The 24,642-nt window shown below is 40.3% G+C and overlaps 1 protein-coding gene and 1 long non-coding RNA gene across 4 annotated transcripts in view; both read left to right on the top strand.

Annotated features, from left to right (window-relative positions):
- The first annotated feature begins 9,308 nt into the window (after window positions 1-9,308).
- LOC308690570 lies at window positions 9,309-13,003 on the top strand. Its single transcript, XR_014030162.1, has 3 exons — window positions 9,309-9,438; window positions 9,531-9,634; window positions 9,708-13,003. It is a non-coding gene; the product is annotated as an uncharacterized lncRNA (long non-coding RNA).
- A 2,657-nt stretch (window positions 13,004-15,660) lies between these two features.
- The window catches only part of zswim7 (zinc finger, SWIM-type containing 7), a 109,339-nt gene continuing 100,357 nt past the window's right edge, over window positions 15,661-24,642 (top strand). For 2 of the 3 annotated variants that reach the window (XR_014030244.1, XM_081366267.1), the window contains exons 1-3: window positions 15,703-15,755; window positions 16,287-16,376; window positions 22,237-22,258. Coding sequence is in view for 2 of the 3 variants with exons in the window: in XM_081366267.1 (XP_081222393.1) it covers window positions 16,301-16,376; window positions 22,237-22,258 (98 nt within the window). In the remaining variant the exon portion in view is untranslated. Of the gene's footprint in view, window positions 15,756-16,286; window positions 16,377-22,236; window positions 22,259-24,642 lie in introns of all 3 variants that reach the window. The other variant, XM_081366266.1, reaches the window with a different exon arrangement.

Below are 24,642 nucleotides of genomic sequence, written 5' to 3'. Positions count from 1 at the left end.
AATTAAAGTGATTTTGGCAAATCATGTCTCGTACCACCCTGCCATCTCTTTGGTCTACTGGGTTCACTGGGGGTTCCTCTTGGCCATCTTCATCAAGAGAAGGGGGGCCCTCTCACCTCTCAGTGTGGCAATGTTGTGAAGAACAACACAAGTAGCTGTGATGTCACATGACCTTTCTGGGCTGACCCTGAGCCCACGCAGGCACTGAAACCTTGCCTTCAGGATGCCTATGGTCATTTCCACCTTGACCCATGTTCTGCTGTGGGCCAGGTTGAATTGTGCCTGTGGTCCAGGCTCAGGTTCAGGGTAGGGTGTCATCATAGGCAGACAAGGGTACCCTCTGTCCCCCAGCAAGTAACCATTGAAGTGTCCTATAAAGGTAGTTAAAGTGTCTAATTGCATAAAAAACATAAAAAAAACATTGTGTAAGGCAAAACATACCCTGTTGAAATTTGTGGCACAATGATGACTCCCTAAACATTCTGGCATCGTGTACAGACCCTTGCCATTTGGCTTCAACATTAGTGACGAGGTGGGTTGCATCACATATTACCTAGTTAGTGGGGACCAGTAATGAGGGTGATTTAATGGTTTAAACACCCAAACATTTAGCACCCAAAAAAATCTATTGTCACCTGCACATTGATGCTATGGATTGACTTCCTATTAACATAGTCTCCTTCATTGACTGAAGGTGCTTTAATGAAGGAGCTTTAATGTGGGTTCCATCAATGCACCCAATCACATTTGGGAACCCTGAAATTGAAAGTTATATAATTAGAAACATTTAAAATTTTTGTGATTGTATACAGTATGGATAGATTAAGTAGTGCTATGCAACTAAAATGGTCTGTCATAGAATATCATAGAACGGACAAACCCGCCACTCTGTGGAATTCCTCTTTAATGACCCTCAGTGGTTCTCTACTACTCAATTCTATTCTGTTCAAAAAAAAAAAAAAAAAAAATCTGCGTTAGATTAAACTGAGAAGGGTCATAGCACTTGCATTGTCCTACTGTTAGTTTAACTGCTTCTATTGTTCTCATTTGTAAGTCGCTTTGGATAAAAGCGTCTGCTAAATGAATAAATGTAAATGGTTTATGGCCAGGGAACTGCACAAAAGTGTGTAGGAACCGTTTGAGTGCAATGCATACTGTACGAACAGTCCTACACACAGTTGCCTTTCCCACATGCTCTACATTGCCTATTGTATACAAAAAAAAACTCCCCGTCGCAAAAAAGCGAAGGGCAATGCACAAAATGTGCTCTGTGTTAAGCGCTAATCCGCGATGTGTCAAGTTTGCTATGTATGGTTTCAAAATCTTCGTTAAATAAATTAACGATTCTTTTGAAAAACGGTAACGGTATCACCCTCTCTGTGCTTCCACATCCACTGGATCGTCTTCAAAAGGGCACGCTATGCTCCATTAGCATAGCGTACCTCCGGAGCACCTAACCACCTAACCTCCGGAGCAGGTTAAGTTCAGAGAGTGAGTTGCTATGACTACTAACATACCCTGAAAGTTACCTCCGTTTTTGGAACCGAAAGTTGAGGTTATCCGCTTACTTACTCTTAAACATACCCGGGTATGTCATATAACCTGCTTTCTGGAATACCCCCCAGGTGTCAGATCCACTGCGAGAAGAGAAAACTGTCCGGCTTGCCTGTGCTTTTTTCACTCCGTCCCTCACTGCAGCCGCCTACTCTCGCATACATTTCAGGCGAGGCAAGGCCCATCTCAAACAAGCCTATTTTCTTAATGCCTTGTACCATTGAACATACCCAACAAACATTTGGACGTTTAATGACCATTGAAAAGACGTCCGACAGAGACGTCCCGTCATGGTTGAAAAATAGTTCCAAAATGGAAGTTGAACCGACGTCTTTGACGTCGTCTGGCCGTGAATTCCACGTCTTTTCTGGCCGTGAATTCCACGTCTTTTCTGCGCGTCCCTGGACGTCTAAATGCGTCGTCATATGTGTTTAAATGTGTTGGATAATTTAAGTGTATATATAAGCCTGCATATAAAATAATCACACACCTATTGTGTAACATCGTGAAAGGCAATCAAGTCTTGAGGTTTACACATCTTGACAAAGGTTCTAAAAAGGTCCAAAATTGGTCCAGTCAGACCTGAACGTCAATAAAACGTTTTAATCACGTGTACATCAAAAACAATAACACATTATTTGTGGACATAGGCAAAAAAGAAGCATGTTCTGATTAAGCACAACATTTTATTGATCTTGAACAGCCAAAATTTCTCTTTATTTTTTTCAATGTTTAACATTTCGTGAGCTTAGAATTATAAGGTTCTATCTCCACTTTTGGTCGAAATTGACTTTTTGACAATCTGATCCATTTGGTGTTTATTAATGCCTGTGTGGTGTTATTTTTGTAAAAAAATATTTTGTTAGTAGTTATTAATAAAATAAAAAGGTTCCATCTCACAAAACATAAACCGAGTTTAAAAACTTTGATGCTCAATAAACTACAATAAACAGAGATAGAACCTTATAATTCTAAGCTCTCGATTTGTTAACCAAACTAAAATACCAATTGCAAAATACTGAATTATTATATAAAGATAGTTCACCCAAAAATGAAAATTATGTAATTTACTCACCAAATTCCAAACCTGTATGAGTTTCTTTCTTCTGCTGAACACAAAAGAAGATATTTTGAAGAATGTTTGTAACCAAGCAAATAGAGCATCCATTGACCACCATTATTGGAGAAAAAATTATTATGGTAGTTAATGGGAAGCGACATCTGCTTGGTTACAAACATTCTTCCAAACATCTTTGTGTTTAGCATAAAAAGGTATACAGGTTTGAAACATGAGGTTGAGTAAATGATGACAATTTTCATTTTTGGGTGAACTATCCCTTAAACACATTGTTTGGCTAATTTTTTTGTATCCACCACCCCCAGCTCTTCCTGGAGCGTGTTTCAGGTGTTCTGCCATTGCTGCATCAATTTCAGAGTCTGTAGCATTTGGGCTCCACCTCTTCACAGCATCTAAGGGAAGAGAATATATTTATTTTTAAAATAAATAAAATTAAAAATTTGAGGTAAATGACATGCACTTATTTTCAAAATATTTTTATGGTCTACAGCTAAATTTAAAAAAACCATGGAACAAGATGAATGAATCATGAATGAAATATTAGAAAAAGGTAATCAACATGCATTAAATTTGATTTTATTGTATAAAAGATGTTCTGCTTTAAATTGGTGTTAGATCAGTTGGGGAGAACAGCATTTGTCCCCTGCCTCTTCAATTCCACTGTGGTGTCCTTGAGAAAGAGCCTTAAATAGGTGTGTAACAGTGAGAAAGTGAACAGGACATTTCTGATAAAGACAGGTGGGCTGTGATGTCCCCTGAATAGACATGTTTAGCAATTCTAAAATTACAAAATATTTTTAAAGCAGTTACTGAAAACATACATGTTCCAGCTAAACATTTCATTCTATTTCAGATAATTTACTTTCTGAAAGAAACTCTCACAAGGCTACATTAATAAGTTACAGTAATAACTTTGACTGTATCATTAAACATACTTTATACTATGGTATACCGTTGTATAAGTTCAAAGTAACTTTTAGCCTACTAGCTAATTTTAGCCAAACTCAGTTAGCCAATTTCAGTTGACAATGTGGGCATCATTTCTTTCGGTTCATTAATGTCAAACAAGTAAAACTCTAGCACGTTAATCAAATAATACAAAATGTACGTACCCAACAGTAGATTTCTAATAATATGGATGGATACAAGTACAACATGCGCCTCAATTCCTCCTCTCCTCGTGGTTGTTCAAACTTCAATGTTCCCGAGTCTATGGGGAGAACGTGTTAACATCTCGCGAGATAATCTAACCTATCGCGGGATTTTGTAATGTCGCGAGATCTTTTTTTACATCTTGGCAGCACAGTTTTGGCAATTACATCCATGATTACATCCAACTCAGACATATATGGTGACCGGATATAGGCTATTTCTGTTTTACATGTATATGCATACATTCCATAAAAAAAATAACAACGAATACATCAGGTTCAACAGGTTGAAATAATTACTAAAGTGCAGTGGCTTTGCAATCACTTAACCACACTGGGCACTCTGTGATTATAATTTTTTTTTAAACAAGATAAAGTAAATATATTTACTTTGTATACAAATCGTGTATTTCATAAAGATAATTCCTGTTTTTTTCTGTCTTGCTTGACTAGACGTGTAAAAGACGTCAGTGGACGTGTATTCACAGCCTTGACTAGACGTGTAAAGGACGTCAGTGGACGTCTTCACAACCTCTTAAAAACTACTTGGGCAATTAAATTAATTATTGCAGTATTAACTATGCAAGGATTAAGCACAGCTTTTGCATATTTCACAAGGATTTCATAGAGGGTCATGATGGACTTTGCACGTGTAAAAGACGTCGCCAGGTGACGTCCTCTCATCCGATACACTACATATTGACCTACAAGTAGCTAAAAGGAGCGCGTTGAGGGTTTTCTGTTAGAACATTGTCGTGTTAGCGGCCCCTAAGTTAATAACTAATGATCTTCGCAACAGAAGTGAATCAATCAAAACTAACTTTAGCTGGACAATAACTTTATTCTAGAGCTGCTGTAAAGCCAAAACAATCTCTGTTACTGTAATTTCCTATTATCACTGTAAAGCTGCTTTGAAACAATTCATATTGTTAAAAGCGCTATATAAATGCCAATTGTGCAAAGAATAAAATAAAATACAAATGTACAATTTCAAGTGCAAACTCCAGAGAGTGGCTGGGCATTGTGGCTATGTGATAGAGTGGGACACTCTGAAGGGGATAATACTGGTCTGACAGTTTCCTTTGACAGGGCTCCGGTCAGAGAGAAGGGCACGGAGAAATTATTCCAGCAAACTTTATTATTGAAGTTTGGGTACAGGCACTGGTGTACAAATGTATGTGTATGTGTGTGTGTGTTCTATAAAAGAAACAAAGAATAAAATAATATTAATCACAATGTACAAAAGTATAAAAAATATGTACAAAGGTATACAGTAATATTCAATACAATAATAAACATTGAATCAGAATACTGAAATATAATAATTTGGTCAAATAACCTGAAAAGAGTCATAAACAACTAATATACAGGCATACAAAGGGTTAATGAGGCAATTTAGAGATACTAAATGGATTTGGTGATCTTCGCTTCCCTCTAGTGGAAGCGGGCGCAACTGCATCCCATGCGCCCAGCACGTGAGGGGCGCATGGCCAGGGAGTGCTACACTCTAGGTGCGTCTGACGGCGACACAGAGGCTAAACACGATTTATCGGTAGGACTAAAGGGCATAAGAAATTAAATATAGCACTCGAGAATACAGCGACAGGAAATAAAAGACTTTCCGACAGGCTACTTTGAATGACTGAGCAAACTGTAAAGAACAGACAGAAACCCGGCCTGAAAGTCCTTCTGCTGCCGTCTGCTTTCTTCAGCTTCTGACTCCAGGAATGTCAACTCTTGCCTCCTCATCTCTCTTTCCTCAGCTGCATATATTTGTCATGCTGTTCTTGTCCAAGCTGCAGGGTGTGACATTTTGAGGTTTTTGAGTTCTGTTTTTGAATCTTTTTCAGTGTTTTCAGTTTTTGTGATTCGTTTTCCCCTGTCTTTGTGATTTTGGTTTAGTCCTGTTAGTTTTTCCCTGTCTGTTTGATTAGAAATTCCCATCACCTGTGTTCTGTTAATTATCCCATTAGTCCCAGTTCTTTTAAGCCCTGTGTTTTCCCTCAGTGTTTGTTGGTCGTCGTCATTTCATGGTTGTGTTTTGAAGTCCTGGAGTTTCTTTTCCCTTGTTCCTGTATGTTCATAGAAGTTAAGTTTGTATATAAATTACCTAAACCGCAGTTCCTGTGTCCTCGGCTCCCTACACAAACCTGACAGAACGACCAGCCTTTAAACAAAAACAACCCTAAAAGAACCAAGAATGAGCCAGAGGAGATGTAACCGGAGGAAAGAGGTGAATCCATTTAACACACCTATCCTCTTTCAAGGTGAACGCTCACTGGAAGAATATGTGGGGCTTTACCTGGATCTCTACGATGACGTGACGTGGGAAGAAGTGGAATTGACACAGCGTTTCTGGGGTGGATTAAGGGACCCTCTTGCCCAGCTGATTCTGGTAGAAAATCTCGATCAGACTTTCCTGGAGTTCGTGGACCACACACTGTGGGTGTGTGGGTCGGACTACGTGGTGGAGGATTTTCCATTCAAACTAGTTCCGAATCCGGCATGTCCTGAATCCATCGTCAGTCCGCCAGAACCAGAACCCATAGTCTGCCCACCTGAAGCTGAACCCGTCACCTGTCCGCCAGAGATTGAGCACGTTGCACGTGAGTCCACTCAAGAAGACACAGCGCTGATTGTGATGTCTGCGACGATTCTGTGTGTGTGTGGGCTACACACACATCAGTTCTGGCCCAAGAGTCCAATCCCGCTGGTCCTGCGCCAGAGCCCGTTGACCCTGCGCCAGAGTCCAGTTCCGGAGCAAGAGCCAGAGCCAGTCTTCCCAAAGGCGTTTACTTCGGCGCTGGTCCTGCACCAGAGCCCGTTGACCCTGCGCCAGAGTCCAGTTCCGGAGCAAGAGCCAGAGCCAGTCTTCCCAAAGGCGTTTACTTCGCCGCTGGTCCTGCGCCAGAGCCCGTTGACCCTGCGCCAGAGTCCAGTTCCGGAGCAAGAGCCAGAGCCAGTCTTCCCAAAGGCGTTTACTTCGCCGTTGACCCTGCGCCAGAGCCCGTTGACCCTGCGCCAGAGCCCGTTGACCCTGCGCCAGAGCCCGTTGACCCTGCGCCAGAGCCCGTTGACCCTGCGCCAGAGCCCGTTGACCCTGCGCCAGAGCCCGTTGACCCTGCGCCAGAGCCCGTTGACCCTGCGCCAGAGCCCGTTGACCCTGCGCCAGAGCCCGTTGACCCTGCGCCAGAGCCCGTTGACCCTGCGCCAGAGCCCGTTGACCCTGCGCCAGAGCCCGTTGACCCTGCGCCAGAGCCCGTTGACCCTGCGCCAGAGCCCGTTGACCCTGCGCCAGAGCCCGTTGACCCTGCGCCAGAGCCCGTTGACCCTGCGCCAGAGCCCGTTGACCCTGCGCCAGAGCCCGTTGACCCTGCGCCAGTCCTGTCCAGCCCAGAGTTTCCTTCGCTGCTGGTCCCGCTTAGCTCAAAGCCATCTTCACCACTGGCCCTGCCCAACCCAAGACCCCCTTTGCTACCGGACCCCCCCTTTCCTGTCAATTTCCCCATTAAAATTTTGGGGGGGCGCAGTATACCTGCTAGGGGGACAGCAAGCAAGCACAACTTACCTGGGACAGCTGAGAGAAGACCTAAAGAGTGACAATGTATGTTCCAGTGTGATGAAACTGTGTTGAAGGGTGGACAGAGCACAGCAAGAGTGACCCAATACTGAAGTGATACTGGGCAGAATGTGCTCTCTTAACTGTACAGGATGATCTGTTGCTGAGTGGCACAAGGCTGGTCTTTACAGCCACCATGAGAAACGGTGTCCTTAGCAAGTTGCATGAGGGGCACTTAGGACTTGTGAAATGCAGAGAGCGGGCAAGACAATCAGTATGGTTGCCAGGGTTAAGTCATCAGCTGAAGGAAATGGTGCTCAACTGCAGGACATGCCTAAAGGAGAGAAAAAACCTAAAAGAACCACTCATGCCCACTCAGCTTCCAGATAGGCCCTGGCAAAGGTTAGGGGTAGATTTATTCATGCTGGGAACTAAAACGTATTTTATTGTGGGTGATTACTATTCCACAGAGGTGGGAGTAAGTCACACATGTGCAAGTCACAAGTAAGTCTCAAGTCTTAACCTTCGAGTCTAAAGCAAGTCCAAGTCAATTTTGTGAAAAGCAAGTCAAGTCACTGCTTTATGTCAAGTCAAGTCGTAGCTTGGGTCACAAGTCACTGGCAAGTCATACAAACGTTTGATGATTTCACTGAATTTATATATTAAAATAAGTAAAAACTACAGAAGTTGTGGACTATGGTTTTATTTGCAACATTTTTAAAAAATATGCATTTCCATATACAGCTGAGTGGTTACTACAATAAAAATCTAAAAAATAAAAAATAAATAAAATTTCAAATTACATAGCCTAAAATGTAAATGTAACTGAAATTAGGCCAACATTAAAGCATGGAAAAATAAATATGCCTCAAACATTGCAGAAGACCATTAAAAGGTATTAAACAATTCACAATTCAAGTATAATGGTTCCTATGCCACCAAATGGCATTCTTCAAACTGGCATCCCCTTTATAGAAGTTATATATTTTTAATTATGAAGTTAAAATCATCAACAGGTTGCGCCAAATCACCGTCTTAATGTACGCATAGACATCATATAGGTAGACGCCCTATCGACCGCTACTGCCTATTGGCACGGACGAGCCGTGGGGCCGCCATCTTAAACCGGTCAACTGCTCCGCTCAGTGTAATCTGTTTGGCAGGTGTCAGCACATTTAATTAATCATATCTCACTGAATACTGAACCGATTTTCACGCGGGTTTTTTTGCTGCAAAGGTCATACATGTAGCTATGATACAGGACACATTGCATATTTTATTCACAAAATACAACCGATAGTACGGTAATGTTAAATGTTAAATCTAACTTGTGAAAAGTAATCCCAGAGCGATGGTCCGCCGATTTGAGCAGGAATATGCTGCACAGTGCTCTGACGTCTACTGCTGCTATGCAACGCAAATAGGAGTATGACCGGTTTAAGATGGCGGCCGCATTTCTTGCGCCCAGCGGCCAATAGGGCGTCTAGCTATATATGATGTCTATGAATGTACGAGTCATAGAAGTTTCGAGTCATTCATTCAACTGATTTGTTCAAAACGGCAGATTCGTTCTGGAACTAAGCAACTAGGTCACTGAATCACAAATACGCATAACTCTTTCTGTGGCTTGTTTGGAACTATATTGTCATTGGACAAATAGAGCAAAAACAGAGAATATTTGGAATATTATGTCTAAAATGTCACATCACAATATTCACTCTTTGTTTACTGGACTGTTTTATAAAATCATTATCACATTTGCAATCGCGCCAATATTCTGGAAATATTTTTTTTAATATATGTTATAATTATAAAAATAACTCATACTAGTGTAGCAGGAAGGGTTATGACCCCTCCTACTTGTCATGGTTTGGCCAATGGCCTGGCATCCGGTGCGTATAAGAGCATGGGTTACTGGTTCCTTAGTGTGCGTCACTATCCGGGGCCGTGACGTCACCCAGGCGCCCTGCTGCTTTTTGCTGGAGTGCAGTGTCAGGTGTTGCTCGTAAAAGATCGCTGAAGCTGCTTATTCACTGTCGGTGCTGTTTGCCAGTCTGTGTGCTTTCTGGAGAGTTCAGTATGGACATTTGAGACAGGTAAGGGAAGCATTTGTATGCGACGGTGTTTTGTAAATGAAGTTTTGCTTTGGCTGAGCGGGTAATCTGACTAATCTGTATGCTTAACGTAGTGTAAGATCCATCTGCGCTTTCTGTCAACGAGTTTTGTCAGAGACATCTGGCTCCATCCACCGCATAGTTCGGGGATAGTAATCCCGGGACAGCACGTTTTGTTGTGAGTATACTGCTCGAGCGTGAAGCCAAGGGAAAAGGAATTGCAGTGTAACACCTTTTTGTTTTGTTTTTAGGCACGCGATAAGGACAATAGCGGCGTCCTGCATGAGAATTATCTGCCCCGTTGCTTCATCATAAAGTGCTGTTTGCTCTGCTCCTCATCGGCTGCTGTTCTGTTCTATTTTGTGTTCTGTTTTGTGTCCTGTTTTGAATTCTGTCTTGAGTGTTCTGTTTCGAGTGAACTGTCTTGAGTGTTCTGTTTCGAGTGAACCGTCTCGAGGGAACTTACTCAAGTGAACTGATTCGAGTGAACTGTCCCGAGTGTTTCGAGTGAACTGTCTCGAGCGAACTGTTCCAGTGCACTGTTTTCTGTGAATTCTGTTCTCCGTGATATGCTTTGAGTTTCTTTTGTTTGCTTTTTCCTGTTTATTTCTTTAATTGATTTATCTTTTTGAATTTGTATGTTTATTTTGGTTTGATTATTGTATTAGTGACTTATGGTTATATCATTTTGTTCTTTTTGCATATCACTGTTTGTCTTTTTTTCTTTTGTTTGTTGGCAGGGCCTGGGCACCCGGGGGCAGACGAGTGACCATTTAGGTGGTGACGTCCTCACTGTGTGTCGTGGTCTTCTCTGACATGAGTCGTTGAGTGTGTATTAGTGTGTGTGCACTGTGAATAGAGTAATTTTCATAAGGGTGATATCTTGAGACTGCCTCTGCGGGTAAGCCCAGGTTCCTCTGCTGCCAACGATAGAATTAAGCAAATAGATGAGAGTGATTGCTGGTCAACGCCTTTTATAATCATTGTCTTTTAATAATTAATAAAATCTTTTTCATTGCCTATGTCTCTGATTCCAACAGTGATTAGAACCTGTGTGTGCCTGTGTTTAGAGGTTGTGTTAAATTCTTGGGGTGAAATTCCTCAGGTGGCGTAGTCGGAAATTATATCAATTTGAGCCAACCCGCGCCCGCTCTGCTACATTTTGGCGTAGGTCGGCAGGATTATCACCAGATTGGGTCAGAGACAATAGGTTTTCGGTGTGTTTGTATTGTCTTTATGGTTTTGATTATTTTTATTTTTTTTCTAAAAAAAAATTTTTGGAAACAGAACAGCAGCTTGGTGTAAGGGCAGTTGGCTCCTTCTCCGGGGTGGTAAGTTTACTTAATTTCGTTCGAAATGGAGGAAGAATTACTGGAAATGCGGGAGTTGGTAGCTCAGTTAAGAGCTGATAGTGCCGGGATGCAGCAGCTACAGGCGCCAGTGGCTGGTGTACCCGGGTATGATGCAGCCTTGCCTGGTGTCTCTATTGCTCCACCTGTAGTGCCCCAACCTTCTGGTACTAGTGCACCGGAACGATTGGTTTTTGTGCCTCGAGAGAGTGGTATATGGGGATCGCTGAACAAGCTTTCTTTTTTTATTCGACCACCTGGAGGGGGAAGCCCGAGAGGAGATTTGTTATTGCCCCGAGGCGGAGCGCGGAGATCCCAGTAATGTCATGAAGCAACGGGAGGGGGAGTCCATATTGGAGTTCTCCCGTGTCCTTATAGGCCCTCAGAGTGCGTTTCCCAACGCCCTCTGCTTTCACTTGTTTCACGGTGTGTAGCCGTCATGGCAAGAGAACTTGTAACCAGTATCTCATTCGTGTTTTTCATTGAGTAGCCGTCAAGGCAGAGAACTTGTGCATCACTTGTTTCTCGGTGTGTAGCCGTCATGGCAAGAGAACTTGTAACCAGTATCTCATTCGCGTTTTTCATTGAGTGGCCGTCAAGGCAGAGAACTTGTGCACCACTTGTTTCTCGGTGTGTAGCCGTCATGGCAAGAGAACTTGTAACCAGTATCTCATTCGTGTTTTTCATTGAGTAGCCGTCAAGGCAGAGAACTTGTGCATCACTTGTTTCTCGGTGTGTAGCCGTCATGGCAAGAGAACTTGTGTCGCTCAGTTCTCGGTATGAGTGCCAGTCCGCTTGAATGATTTGAGTACGATGACGCCTATCCATTGTTCTCTGTAGATTTTAAGTGCGGTGAAGCATATCCATCGCCCTCTGTAAATGATTTTAAGTGTGTTGTTGCTATGATGGCTCCTTTATAATTTTGTCTCTGCCCACTTTAGGCCCTGGAATTGAGTGGCAAGGGTTTTCTTATCGTCGGGGCGACGATACAGAAGTGAGGGGAAGACTGTAGCAGGAAGGGTTATGACCCCTCCTACTTGTCATGGTTTGGCCAATGGCCTGGCATCCGATGCGTATAAGAGCATGGGTTACCGGTTCCTTAGTGTGCGTCACTATCCGGGGCCGTGACGTCACCCAGGCGCCCTGCTGCTTTTTGCTGGAGTGCAGTGTCAGGTGTTGCTCGTAAAAGATCGCTGAAGCTGCTTATTCACTGTCGGTGCTGTTTGCCAGTCTGTGTGCTTTCTGGAGAGTTCAGTATGGACATTTGAGACAGGTAAGGGAAGCATTTGTATGCGACAGTGTTTTGTAAATGAAGTTTTGCTTTGGCTGAGCGGGTAATCTGACTAATCTGTATGCTTAACGTAGTGTAAGATCCATCTGCGCTTTCTGCCAACGAGTTTTGTCAGAGACATCTGGCTCCATCCACCACATAGTTCGGGGATAGTAATCCCGGGACAGCACGTTTTGTTGTGAGTATACTGCTCGAGCGTGAAGCCAAGGGAAAAGGAATTGCAGTGTAACACCTTTTTCGTTTTGTTTTTAGGCACGCGATAAGGACAATAGCGGCGTCCTTGCATGAGAATTATCTGCCCCGTTGCTTCATCATAAAGTGCTGTTTGCTCTGCTCCTCATCAGCTGCTGTTCTGTTTTGTGTTCTGTTTTGAATTCTGTTTCGAGTGAACTGTTTCGAGTGTTCTGTTTCGAGTGAACCGTCTCGAGTGAACTGACCCGAGTGTTTCGAGTGAACTGTCTCGAGCGAACTGTTCCAGTGCACTGTTTTCTGTGAATTCTGTTCTCTGTGATATGCTTTGAGTTTCTTTTGTTTGCTTTTTCCTGTTTATTTCTTTAATTGATTTTATCTTTTTGAATTTGTATGTTTATTTTGGTTTGATTATTGTATTAGTGACTTATGGTTATATCATTTTGTTCTTTTTGCATATCACTGTTTGTCTTTTTTTCTTTTGTTTGTTGGCAGGGCCTGGGCACCCGGGGGCAGACGAGTGACCATTTAGGTGGTGACGTCCTCACTGTGTGTCGTGGTCTTCTCTGACATGAGTCGTTGAGTGTGTATTAGTGTGTGTGCACTGTGAATAGAGTAATTTTCATAAGGGTGATATCTTGAGACTGCCTCTGCGGGTAAGCCCAGGTTCCTCGCCTTTTATAATCATTGTCTTTTAATAATTAATAAAATCTTTTTCATTACCTATGTCTCTGATTCCAACAGTGATTATAACCTGTGTGTGCCTGTGTTTACCCCCTGATAACATCTAACCCTCCTTTAAAGGTGAACTAAGTAACTTTTTTATCTTAACCGAACAGCTTCGGAGTCATTGGACTGGTTATATGACTGTTTTCGGGTTAAATGGTGGTCTTCTCGCACCCCTCGAGCGCCTGTGAGACGAAAAACCATCCTTGCAACTTTGGGGCGGCGGGCCGCCGGCCGCAGCATCAGGAAGTATCGCGTGATATCAGGTCTCGCGATGTAACAAACTGCTTTACGGCACTGCACACATATACTATCTAAACATTTATATGCTAGCCTTCTGTGTATTATACATACCTCAGTGGACATGGCTCCGTGCGTTCGCCGGGTTCTTTGAAAACAAATGCACATGACCAGCGGGAGAAGATGGGACGAGCCAACAAGTTTTGACGACAGTGTTGTCAAATATCTATTCCGAAGCTGTAGGGGGAGCTCTATAGAGAAACCCGCGAGCAAAAAGCTAGAAAACAGCGAAGAAATCGGCAAAGCCGCATGATGCAGCTTTAAAGGGGGGGTACAATGGTGTTTCATGTATTCAGAGTTGTTTACAGTGTTAAAGAGATGGATTCTCATGCTTAACATGGCCAAAGTTTTTTAAAAATATTTTGGACGAATAACGGAGAATTTCTGTGCCGAAAATCTTACTTCCGGGTTGGTACAAGTTTCGGCTGTTTTTTTTTTTACCGTGGATCTAATGACGTAGACCAGAGTGGAACTCCTTATATGAGCATTTCTCCCGGAAAAGCGCGACCGCGCACCTCAACGCGCTTCAACAGGAAATCATCGGCAGCGCTGCATAGTGTCTCCAAAGTGTTTTTGGTGAGGCAAAGCTTACCAAAGAACCCAGCGTTAGGAACAGTGGATGCAGAAACGAGTTGTGTAGACTGTTTGTTCCCTGCATTTCGACGATGAATGTTTTATAAACAAAGCCCAGATCGACGGATTCTCTCTATGGCTCTGGCTTCGCCCACACGGCCCACCTCCAGACGCTCGGTTTTTTCCGGAAAGACTCGGTACAGCCTATTTTCTCTTATAAATATAATAAAAACTAAAAGACTTTTTGGAGATATGAAGGATGCAATACTACTCTATAGGTACTCAAGATTAACAGGAGATTGAGTGAAAATTAGCATTTCACCCCCCCTTTAAGAGAAACATAAAACACGACAAAACATTAACAGTTTTCTATGTTGTTTTTTGTCATTGGAAAGAACGACATATTTGGCTTTAAAGCATGATTTGAAAGAAATGTGGCAAATGTTATACAAAGCATATGCCATCATTAATTATCATTTGAATATTGACAACATTAAGCTACATTTGAAAACATAATTGTGTATAAAGAGGCATGTTGTTTTGACCAATATTCTCGCTAGATTTAAAGTCAAATTAACTATAACAAACAGGTTAAACAAGCCATAGCTTACTTTTAGACGTGGTGAATGAAGTTCGACTGTTCGAGGTTGTGATGGTCGTCCGATATCCCTTGCCTGTTATTATGCGTACATCAAATCTTCTTGTATGAATATGGTCAATTTCTAGTGTTTATATCCAAAAAGAAACGATACTGGGAGATGTTTTTGTATTCAGCGCGCTCACCGCGATGTATGTTTTTTCTGGGCTTGTGCAGCGTCACGCAATCGCGCAGAATCATGACTGGTGTCAATGGTTCCGTTGCTTTCCTTTTGTTCATCAATTGATGTTGCGATTTATATAAAAAATGTATATCAAGTCATTCTCGAGTCATACAGTTCAAGTCAAGTCAAGTCTCGAGTCATTGGATCTCAAGTCAAAGTCAAGTCGAGTTGTTTACTTAATTTAGTCAAGCAAGTCTCAAGTCCTTAAATTTGCGACTCGAGTCTGACTCAAGTCAAGTCATGTGACTCGAGTCCCCCATCTCTGCAGGATACCACCTATGCCATAGTCCGAAGCATCTGTTGTGACAATTGTGGGCAAAGCAGGGTCAAATAAAGCCAATGCAGGGCTCTCTGCAATCAGTTCTTTCACTTTCTGGAAACTTCTGTGTGCTTTGGAGGTCCATGTGAAATTTTCGTTTCCCCTGAGCTCTCATAGGCTCAAAAACTGCTGCATAGCTCGGAATAAATTTAGCATACTAAGCAGTGAGACCTAGAAATAATCTTAGTGTGGACGCATCTGAAGGAGCTTTTTGTATTGCCTCCAAGTGGCTGTTGTCTGGCATCAATCCCTCTTTGGAAATGGTGTGTCCCAGAAATGTGAGTTTTTCCTGGTGGAACTTACTTTTCTCTTAATTTAGACGCAAACCTGCTTCTTGCAGTTTGTGCAGCACTGTTTTGAGGTGGGCATCATGACAGTTATATCATCCAGATAAAACTTATTTAATTTTGTGCATATGCAGGCCCCAGAACATTTTTAGTGCAGACATTTTACAGAGGAAATTATGGTATTAAATAATTCAAATTGAAGAAGAAACTTTTTCTCCTCAATGGTTTGTTTTATTATTATTATTATTATTATTTTGAGTAGTTATTATTATTATTATTATTATTATTATTGGGTTTTTATTCTTTTCTTTTTTAAAGGGTTTAAATAAATTGTCCATGCTGTCCAAGTACCATAGGTGGCGGTAAAAACCAACCGTTTGTTACGTCTTACAAACTACTGAAGAAGAAGAACGTCAAATGAGTGCTGCGGGAAACACGACTACGGTAAATATCTGTACTGTGTAAACGTTGCACGTTAAATCTTTATATATATATATATGTATTCAGCAGATATTCGGTCGGTCGATGCTTTTAGAATCGGTTCGAAGTTTTTGATTTAGATACAATGTCTAGATGTTGATTTTATTGGTTGGTTTATTTCAGGTAATTTTGATAATTTAAGATACATTTCCAGTGCTTCTCAAACCTTCCCCATCAGTGCACATTTTGTACAGTCCACTCACCTGCTCATTAGAGCAAAATATACAGCGGTGGAGCCCCCAGGTCAGGACAGGTTTGAGAAGCACCTTACTAGAGAGGACATACTAAATATGAACACTTCTAGTAGTAGTTGTTAACTCCTGTAATTATCTCCACATTACAGTTTTGCTAGAGAAATACGATTCTAAATACAAGTAATTACATAGTATACTAACGTTATATAATATAAATAATAACAGATCCCAATGAAAAGCTTTCAAAATTGAAAATCATTTACAGGCGTTATTATACAATGACAAATGAAACGTGTTTTAGTTTTCAGGTACATTATGGACTCATCTCTGCTTTCTGTTGCTGAGCAGCTTTTGAAAGACCTTCAGAGAACTTACTCTGAGACGAATAAGGGTAAGTCTTAAGCTCAAGCTCACTGATATCAAGTCAGCTGGATGAAGCCATTGACTGATGAAACATATTAAGTAACAGAAACACTGGCAGTTCACTAGAAAACTAGTCAACAGTACTACACAATAAGCTGATCACAGACACACAGACACGCACAGTGTACAGAAGTCTGATCACAAGTGTACATAATGTTCGTATATTGTGATTTTTTTTTCTAATAAAATTCTTTACAAATGATAATATCTAAGTAAATTGTGTAACAAGTTGAGGGGATAATTTTCAGTTCATAATTACAATATGAGTTTTACAGTATGAGTTTTACAGTATTTGGATAGTACAGTAGCTTTAGTATTTGGTATGATAATCATGTGCTCAGTCAGCACGATTTGATATGGTTCCAAAGAGCAACTTGTGCTTCACTTTTGACCTAAAACATCTAGACCCTAAAATTTCTGTTTATTTCTAGGTAAAAGATTTTCAGTGTGGTCTTAGACATAAACATAACTAATAATAAATAAGTATCAAGTGAACAGTGAAGTTAGTGAACTTTAACAATAACATTTTTATTCTTTAGTTTAGAAGACAAGAGAGTAGCAATAGCTGCAATTTCTAATACTGACACAGGGTAGCGCACTAATACCATGGTCTATCAGACAGCAGCGTGTCTTTCAAGCACAACTGCTGCAGTTCACAACTGCTTAAAACAGCTAACATGTACTGTGGGGTTGTTTTAATTTGTGTCGTATGGCCTATGGTATTGAGTCTTCCTTTAATATAACATTCAAAATATAGGGACTTCGGTTCAAATATGTCCTAAAGCATCATGTTCCTCAGTAGAATGTCAATAAGCTCATAAGAATTTTTGTGAAACCCTTATGTGTGTGCAGACAAGACCTAATGCAGAACATCTGGATACAAGTAATGACATTATTCTGCTGGAATTTTGATGTCAAGCAATGCCAGAGAGAAATATCTAGGGATAATGATTAGAGGAGTAATGATCGCTGTAGTGTGTTTGAGATTGAGATGTAGTTTCAATTTCAATTTGTTTGGGTCTTTCTCCAGAGAACATTGGTGACCAAAATAAACAACCAAATTAGGATGTTTTGGGTGACTGATAATTGGTTATTGTTACTATGTTTAACATGTACTCAGGGGTTTTTCCTGGCTCAAAATGAGGCGGCGGTGGTAAAATCCTAATAATGTATTTTAATAATAAGATAATTAAATTTGTATTTTTTGTAGATCATCATACAGCCTAATGTGTTTCCTACATTATTTTTGTGGGTGGAGCTTGGTACCTCTAGGGGGGTCCGGGGGCATGCCCCCCCCATAAGAAAATTGTGTACATTTTAAAGAAAAATTCATTAATCTGGTACACTTTGAGTCACCTGAATCCACTGTTAAAGGGGTCATATAATGTCATTTTTGTACAAGCTAATATGATTCTTTAGGGTCTAAATTAAAAGTTTGTAATATACTTTAATTAAAAATTCTCATTAGTATTGTAAGAAAACGAATTTTACCTGGTCAAAAACAGCTCTGTTTTCAGCACGCCGTTTAAGTGCATGTGTCTTTAAATGATAATGAGCTTTGCTCACCCCACCCCTCTGTTCTGTGCGCACACTGTTTGTAATAACACAATAACCATAACGCATTGTTCATTATAAACTTGGGATTATGAATTATATTGAGAACGTCATACATAGAAAACATGCCGTAATGTACCCGTAATGAGTGTAAACAGCCGCATTCATCGTGAAGCGTGCAAGCGATTTGCAAAGATTAATATAAATATTAATATTAAGGTTAATAAAACGTTACACTCACTTCAGTTCTTCTAGAGGTTCAGCAGAAACACGAATAGTTGGTACTGATCCTTTTTTCAGGAGCAGCTTCTTAGCAAAACCAGCTTTTTACTGATCCTCGTTTGTAAAGCAGTCTGGTGAAATGATTTGCGCAAACATGAAAGCATTAACGTTGATCGTGGGGAATATTCCCTTCGAAAACAAACTCAGCCACTGCGTCTTCAGTGGTTCGGATTTAGGAACATCAAAATGACTGCTGTGTTCGTTATTACACCCAAGAACAGAACACCACAATCGCTTAGACGCCATTCTACTCAGTGCTCCAGCTATCAACAATGAACGCGCCGGTCCGCGCGGGCTACGATTGACAGCTCGCTCACGAGGGCGGGACTGTGTTGAAACGCTGCTGTCAATCTACCATCGTGGGAGGGGCGTCGATTTTGTGACGTCACAAAAATCGAACGGCTTGATTTGAGATGGGGGAAAACATATAAGATTAAAAAAAAACACTGGATGGATTTTTATCATTTTATGATGGTTGTGTACAGGCACTGCCAACACACATTTCAGTACAATCAACTTGTAAAAGTGCATGTACCATTATATGACCCCTTAAAAAATAAATAATCCACCCCACAAACCTTCCATATTCTTTGATTTAGATATCTGCATCTGATCATGACATTACAATTATTCAAATTCTTAGTATTAAACATGATAATATGGTAACTTATCACACTGAAGTAGGCTGATTTAAAATTAACATTTATTTAAAATAAAAGTTCTTCTTTTGGCAAAATTTCCTTAATAGCCTAAACAGAGGCTTTACTCCCTTCAAACTTAAATTGTCAATGTTTCAATACATCACTGTTTAAAAACACTTATTTTTTGTACTTTTTATAAAGGGCATTTTCCCCCTAATTTTATTAAATGTGCTCCATCTTTCATTTCAAATTCTTAAATTTGATCAATATATTCAATTAAAGACACTAGGCTGTTACCAATCAAATTAAATAATTTACATTGAAAAATTATAACTGTATTAAATTAGATTATTTTAAATATTTTTGAATATACAAATAAGGAATGTTGAAAAGAATGATACTTTATGAAACTAAACCGCCAATAGGAGGCGGCAGGCGACCGTCTTAATGAGCGAGTCATTGAGTCATTCATTCAAACGATTTGTTCAAACGGCTGATTTATTCAGAATGAGGCAGTTTATGAATGGGTAATGGAATCTTTGACTCAACCGATTCGTTCAAAACGCTGAATCATTCAGTAGCAACAAGTGTTGCTGTGAGATACGTTACGGTTCTGCTGTGATCTTTGTTTGGAACTATTTTCACTGCTGAAACAGAACAAAAACAGTCATTGCGTCTATAAATTTAAGTGACTTAATTTTAACTATTTGTTTATCGAACTGTTATGAAATCAGTCTCGGTTTCAATCTTGATCACATTCAGGAAAACAGCTCTCTGGTCGTGTTGCTATATATTGTTTCTTAACTATAATATGTTATAAATAACTGCGCGAGCCTCAACAGAGCAACATTGTTACCTTCAGTACATTAGGTAGGCCTATATTATTATCAACTATAGGCTATTAATCGCCACTTACATTAAATTAAATAAAACAGAATCATCCTCACGTTTTCGGTGATTCCCTAGTTATCTTTTTTTTTTTTTATAAATTTTTTTTTTAATCAGGGCATTTGTCCGATTGGGCAAGTAGTAGACCTACAATTCTCTCTCACTTTTCCCTAAAAAAAAAACACACACGTGTCCCGGACACAGTCTATGGTCCTTGACAAGCGTTACTTGAGCCCTGATATGTTTTCATTGATTGGTTTTCCCTGAAGAGAATTACGTTGTTGAAAACGAAAGTAAAAGAGTCACGCACGTTAATTGCGTTTAACCGTGATGAGAATTCCATCATCCATGTCAACACATTATAATGATTTATCTGTCATCCACCCTCGATTAATTGGAATGGAATGTATGTATTACTTGGCCCGCAAGACCCGCGGATTATCCGCAATCCGTGCAGCACTATACGGTTTGAGAATGGACACAAGCGGTAACAGCAACAGAACCATCACGGTGGGAAAAGTGACCATGTGACCATCTGACCATGTGACTGTCTGTCCGAGTTTTGCCGAGAGCCGGAGGCGGCATGAAATTTGACGGGGGCGGCTGCCTCATAATTCTCCATGCAGGAAAACCCCTGGTACTTAACTATTAAGTAGTTATTTTTACCAGATGTTGTATTTCATTTACCCATGCACTGGCTGTCCAAAGTTTAGAATAATTAAGATTTTTTTAATGTTTTTGAAAGAAGTCTCTTACACTCACCAAGGTTGAATTTATTTGATCAAAAATACAGTTAACAGTAATATTGTGACATATTATTAATGTATATTAAAATGTAATTTGTGACCGCAAAACTGAATTCCCAGCAGCCAATTCAGTCTTCAGTGTCACATGATTCTTCAGAAATCATTGTAATTTGCTAGTTTTTGTTTTTTTGTGGAAACAAATTTTTTCCCAGATTCTTTGATGAATAGAAAGTTCAATGCACAGCATTTATTTGAGATAGAAATATTTTGTAACATGAGTATACATATGAATCAATTTAATACGTCCTTGAATTTCTATTGTCCTAAACATTTGAATGATAGTTTATCATGAAGAAGCACTACTGTTTTCAACATTGATAATAATAAGAAATGTTTCTTAAAGGAACACTCCACCCATTTGCATTAAGCTTTGCATTGTTAGAAACCCAGTCATACTATTGAATGGTCGTGCAACACTCTCTCATTTTCCCCTGAGACGGGAGAAATCCGTATTTACCTCTTACACTTCCTCCCACAATGACGCAAAAATCGTCATTTTGCCTCATTGTAGGAGGAAGTGTAAGAGGGGCGGATTTCTGTTGAGACTACAAGCACTAGTTCCCAGCCTTTCAAACCCGCCCATAGGGGGTTGAACCTAATGCGCTAACAGACCTATCACAGATCAGTGCCAGTGCGTTTGATTTCCAATGCCATCCTCTTTTTCCTGGACATGTCCAGCCGTCGAGATCGTCCAAAATGTCCGGGATTCGGCTTTTGCTTTCTGCGGTCGCCATTCATTGTTTACATGCAAACCTTTTGTTTCAATCTTGCTGAATTCATTCCGATTGGTAAATCTGAATATTGTGTTTACATGAACGCTAAACAAGTGATCGGTTGATGTGCGTTTTAACATTGCTAAAAAAATTCCCGCTCCTCCGTGAGAGATGCGAGCCTGGTGCGTCTCAGTAATGACGCCACCGGCCTTGCGTCGTTCTCTCGCGCCCCTCAGCCTCGTCCTGCTCGCCACAGTAAACATAATGAATGGCGACTGTAGAACGCAAAAGCCGAATCCCGGACATTTTGGGCGATCTCGAAATCCAGGGCAAACTCATCACGGAGACTTGCTAGTAGCTTAGCTTTGTTGTTTTCAACTGCCCTCTCTTACCGGTAGGCGTGGCTTGGGAGTGGCCTCCTAGGACAGTGAAGCAAGTGCATTCTGGGAGTTGTTGTCTTTCATCCACATAAGCCAAAAATACATTTTCTGGCTTTTCTTAGTCTAGAAAGCTCCAAATTCAAAAATAATTTCACATTTCTTCTACATAAATGACCTATTTTAAATACACATTAATCTTTCCAGAGGTGAAGTATCCCTTTAAGAACCAAGTCGGCATATTAGAATAATTTCTGAAAAATCATGTGACGCTGCTGAAAATACAGTTTTGCCATAAAAGGAATAAAAGACATTTTAAAATATATAAAATACGAAACAGTTGTTTTAAGTTCAGTATCACAGTTTTTATTATATTTTTGTTCAAATAAATGCAGCCTTGGTGAGCAGAAGAAACTATCTAGTCTAAGAGACTAATCTAAATTATTCCAAACTTTTGACCGCCAGTTTATGTTGCTTTTGTGCTTTAAAATCACGCTTGGTGCATTTACATTTCTCAGGTTTATAAAACTTTAACCAGTATATCTCTTTTCCCCTTCTTTCGTATAGTACCAGATGACCTACTGATAGCGTAAGTAAAAAATGTTTATCCTCCTCTTCCTCTTAAGTTACATTTACAATATTATAAGGTTTGGCCTTAAACTACAGACTGGTAAATATTTTGGATGCTCTTGACCCGTTGAGTTGAGAAAGGTCAATTGTTGACCTTTGTGTTATTCCACACTGAACACTGTGCAGAAACCAGCTTGTACCTCTTAACTACCGAATGTACTCGGCACAGGCTTTTTCAAGCACACACGCATGTCTTTACATCACTCTCTTTACAGACGTCATTGTCTGAATAAATCATGACTTTAAAAGCGTCCTCAAACCCACAATGATAGTCATCAGGCCACTACAGAGAGAAGTACTAAACCACAGTAATTACTCTTCTGGGATGTAATGTGGGAATCACATTCCTCCATAAATGGTTGTTCACAGATCAGCACTTTTTGCTTTATTGGGTGATTGATTGTGGTTTTAGTGTCATCATCACGCCATATGTTCGCTTATGTATGCTTCTCTACGATTAGAATGTAGTGGATACATTTCAGATGATGCAATTTCAGGACCAGATTGGCTCACAAGGTAAATTTTCTCTGTTTTTTTTTTTTTTTTGTGAAGACAGGAAACAGCCCATGCTTTGGGTTAAAAGTTAGTGCTGAGGTTTGTTGCCTCAGCTTCCTGTGTTCTTGTCAGACTTCAGAGATCTCAGAGATCAGAGATCTCACCCAGCATGGTTTTCTGTTGATAGAGACATGAATTCTCATGTTAACTCTTAGGGCGTTTTCACACCTTGCTCGTTTGGAGCATTTGTTTCAGAACCTGATGCGTTGTCTCCCTTAGTTCGGTTAGTTTAGGCATATCCTTGTATAGAACAGGTTGTGTCAGAACATGGCAATCTTGCTCTGATCTGCACCAAAAGAAATCGTTCCGAGATGCCCTGAATTAGTTGGTCTCGGCCTGCTTGAAAACACACTTTGGAGCGGTTTACTTGTGGTGAGATTGAGAAAGCAATCCAACCCAATGAACCTGCAAAAAATACATAGAAAAAGAAAAAGCCTGGCCAAAAATTATGTCCACACAATTTTCATTTCATTATCACAAATAAAACAATTGCCTTCAAGCACAACTATGCAATATGCTTACAAAATATTTTTGTCATTTTAAAAAAAGGGTGAAGGTGTCAATTTTCCTAGGCCTTACATCACTTTTGGCCACTACTGTATTTCAGAACAACTGTCCAAAACGATTAAAATACAGACGAAGGCTTGATTCATGCTCAAAATGACAAAGTAATATAATGACAGCTACAAACAATAGAGGGTTCCCACAGGAAGTGTCCCACCCTCAGCCAGACTGAGTGGTAAAAAAGCCTGCTGCATGACTGGATTTAATAGGGGAAACTGCGAAAACACAAGTAAAATGAACGATTATCAGTTTAAACTAAAGGTTGGACTCGATATGGTGTTCCTTACAACTTTCCAAAGATTTGCTAAATTTGCTTGTGAACGCTTTATGTAAATACAATATAGGTAGGTCTAAATCCAGGTGATCAGTTATATCAATGTCAGATATATCATTATAATGTCCAGCCCTTAAATGTATATATTTTTTGTCAGTTTATTTAAAAACATCTAATTATGCAGAATATATGATGGTAAATGTTTAATTGATGAGTTGTCAATACATTCACGCTAAAAAAACCCAATGCTGCCGCTCAGTCTTTCTGCCTCACAGTGGGCGTAACCACAGTCACTCCAGCCGACGGTGACGTCACGCACATACCCTCTATAAGCCCGCAAAGGTGTTGTTTACCCATCCGGATGGATTACTACGGTGGCCGAGAGAGCTCAACGCGCTGCAACTGAAGAAAACGCATGCAAATAGAAAAACACCCGCAAATAAAAAAAAACATCTTCATCAGTTTCACAACAAATGTATGCTCCAAATATTCACAGCACAACCAAATACAGAAATGCGGTGCAAAAGTTCACAACACAACCAAATACAGAAACGCACTGCAAAAGTTCACAACACAACCAAATACAGAAACGCGCTGCAAACAGCACCACAACGGAAATGTTGCCAGGTGACCCCCAATAAGCGACGAACCCGGCTGGGACATGCTTACAGCCCAAAGTCTACTTTATTTTATTATTATTATTTAATTTTTTTGCAAAACATACTGAATGACATACAACTTTGTATACAATATAAAACATGTATTAATAATACAGTACCAGTCAAAAGTTTGGAAACATTACTATTTGTAATGTTTTTGAAAGAAGTCTCTTATGCTCATCAAGCCTGCAGTAAAAAAAACAACAAACAAAAAAAAACAACAGTAATATTATGAAATATTATTACAATTTAAAATAATGGTTCTCTTTTTTAATATATTTTAAAATGTAA

This window comes from Scardinius erythrophthalmus, assembly GCF_964197995.2.
Source record: "Scardinius erythrophthalmus genome assembly, chromosome: 5".
Classification (NCBI taxonomy): domain Eukaryota; kingdom Metazoa; phylum Chordata; class Actinopteri; order Cypriniformes; family Leuciscidae; genus Scardinius; species Scardinius erythrophthalmus.
The sequence above is the reverse complement of the archived record's forward strand: the minus strand, read 5'-3'. Positions and strand labels throughout refer to the sequence as shown.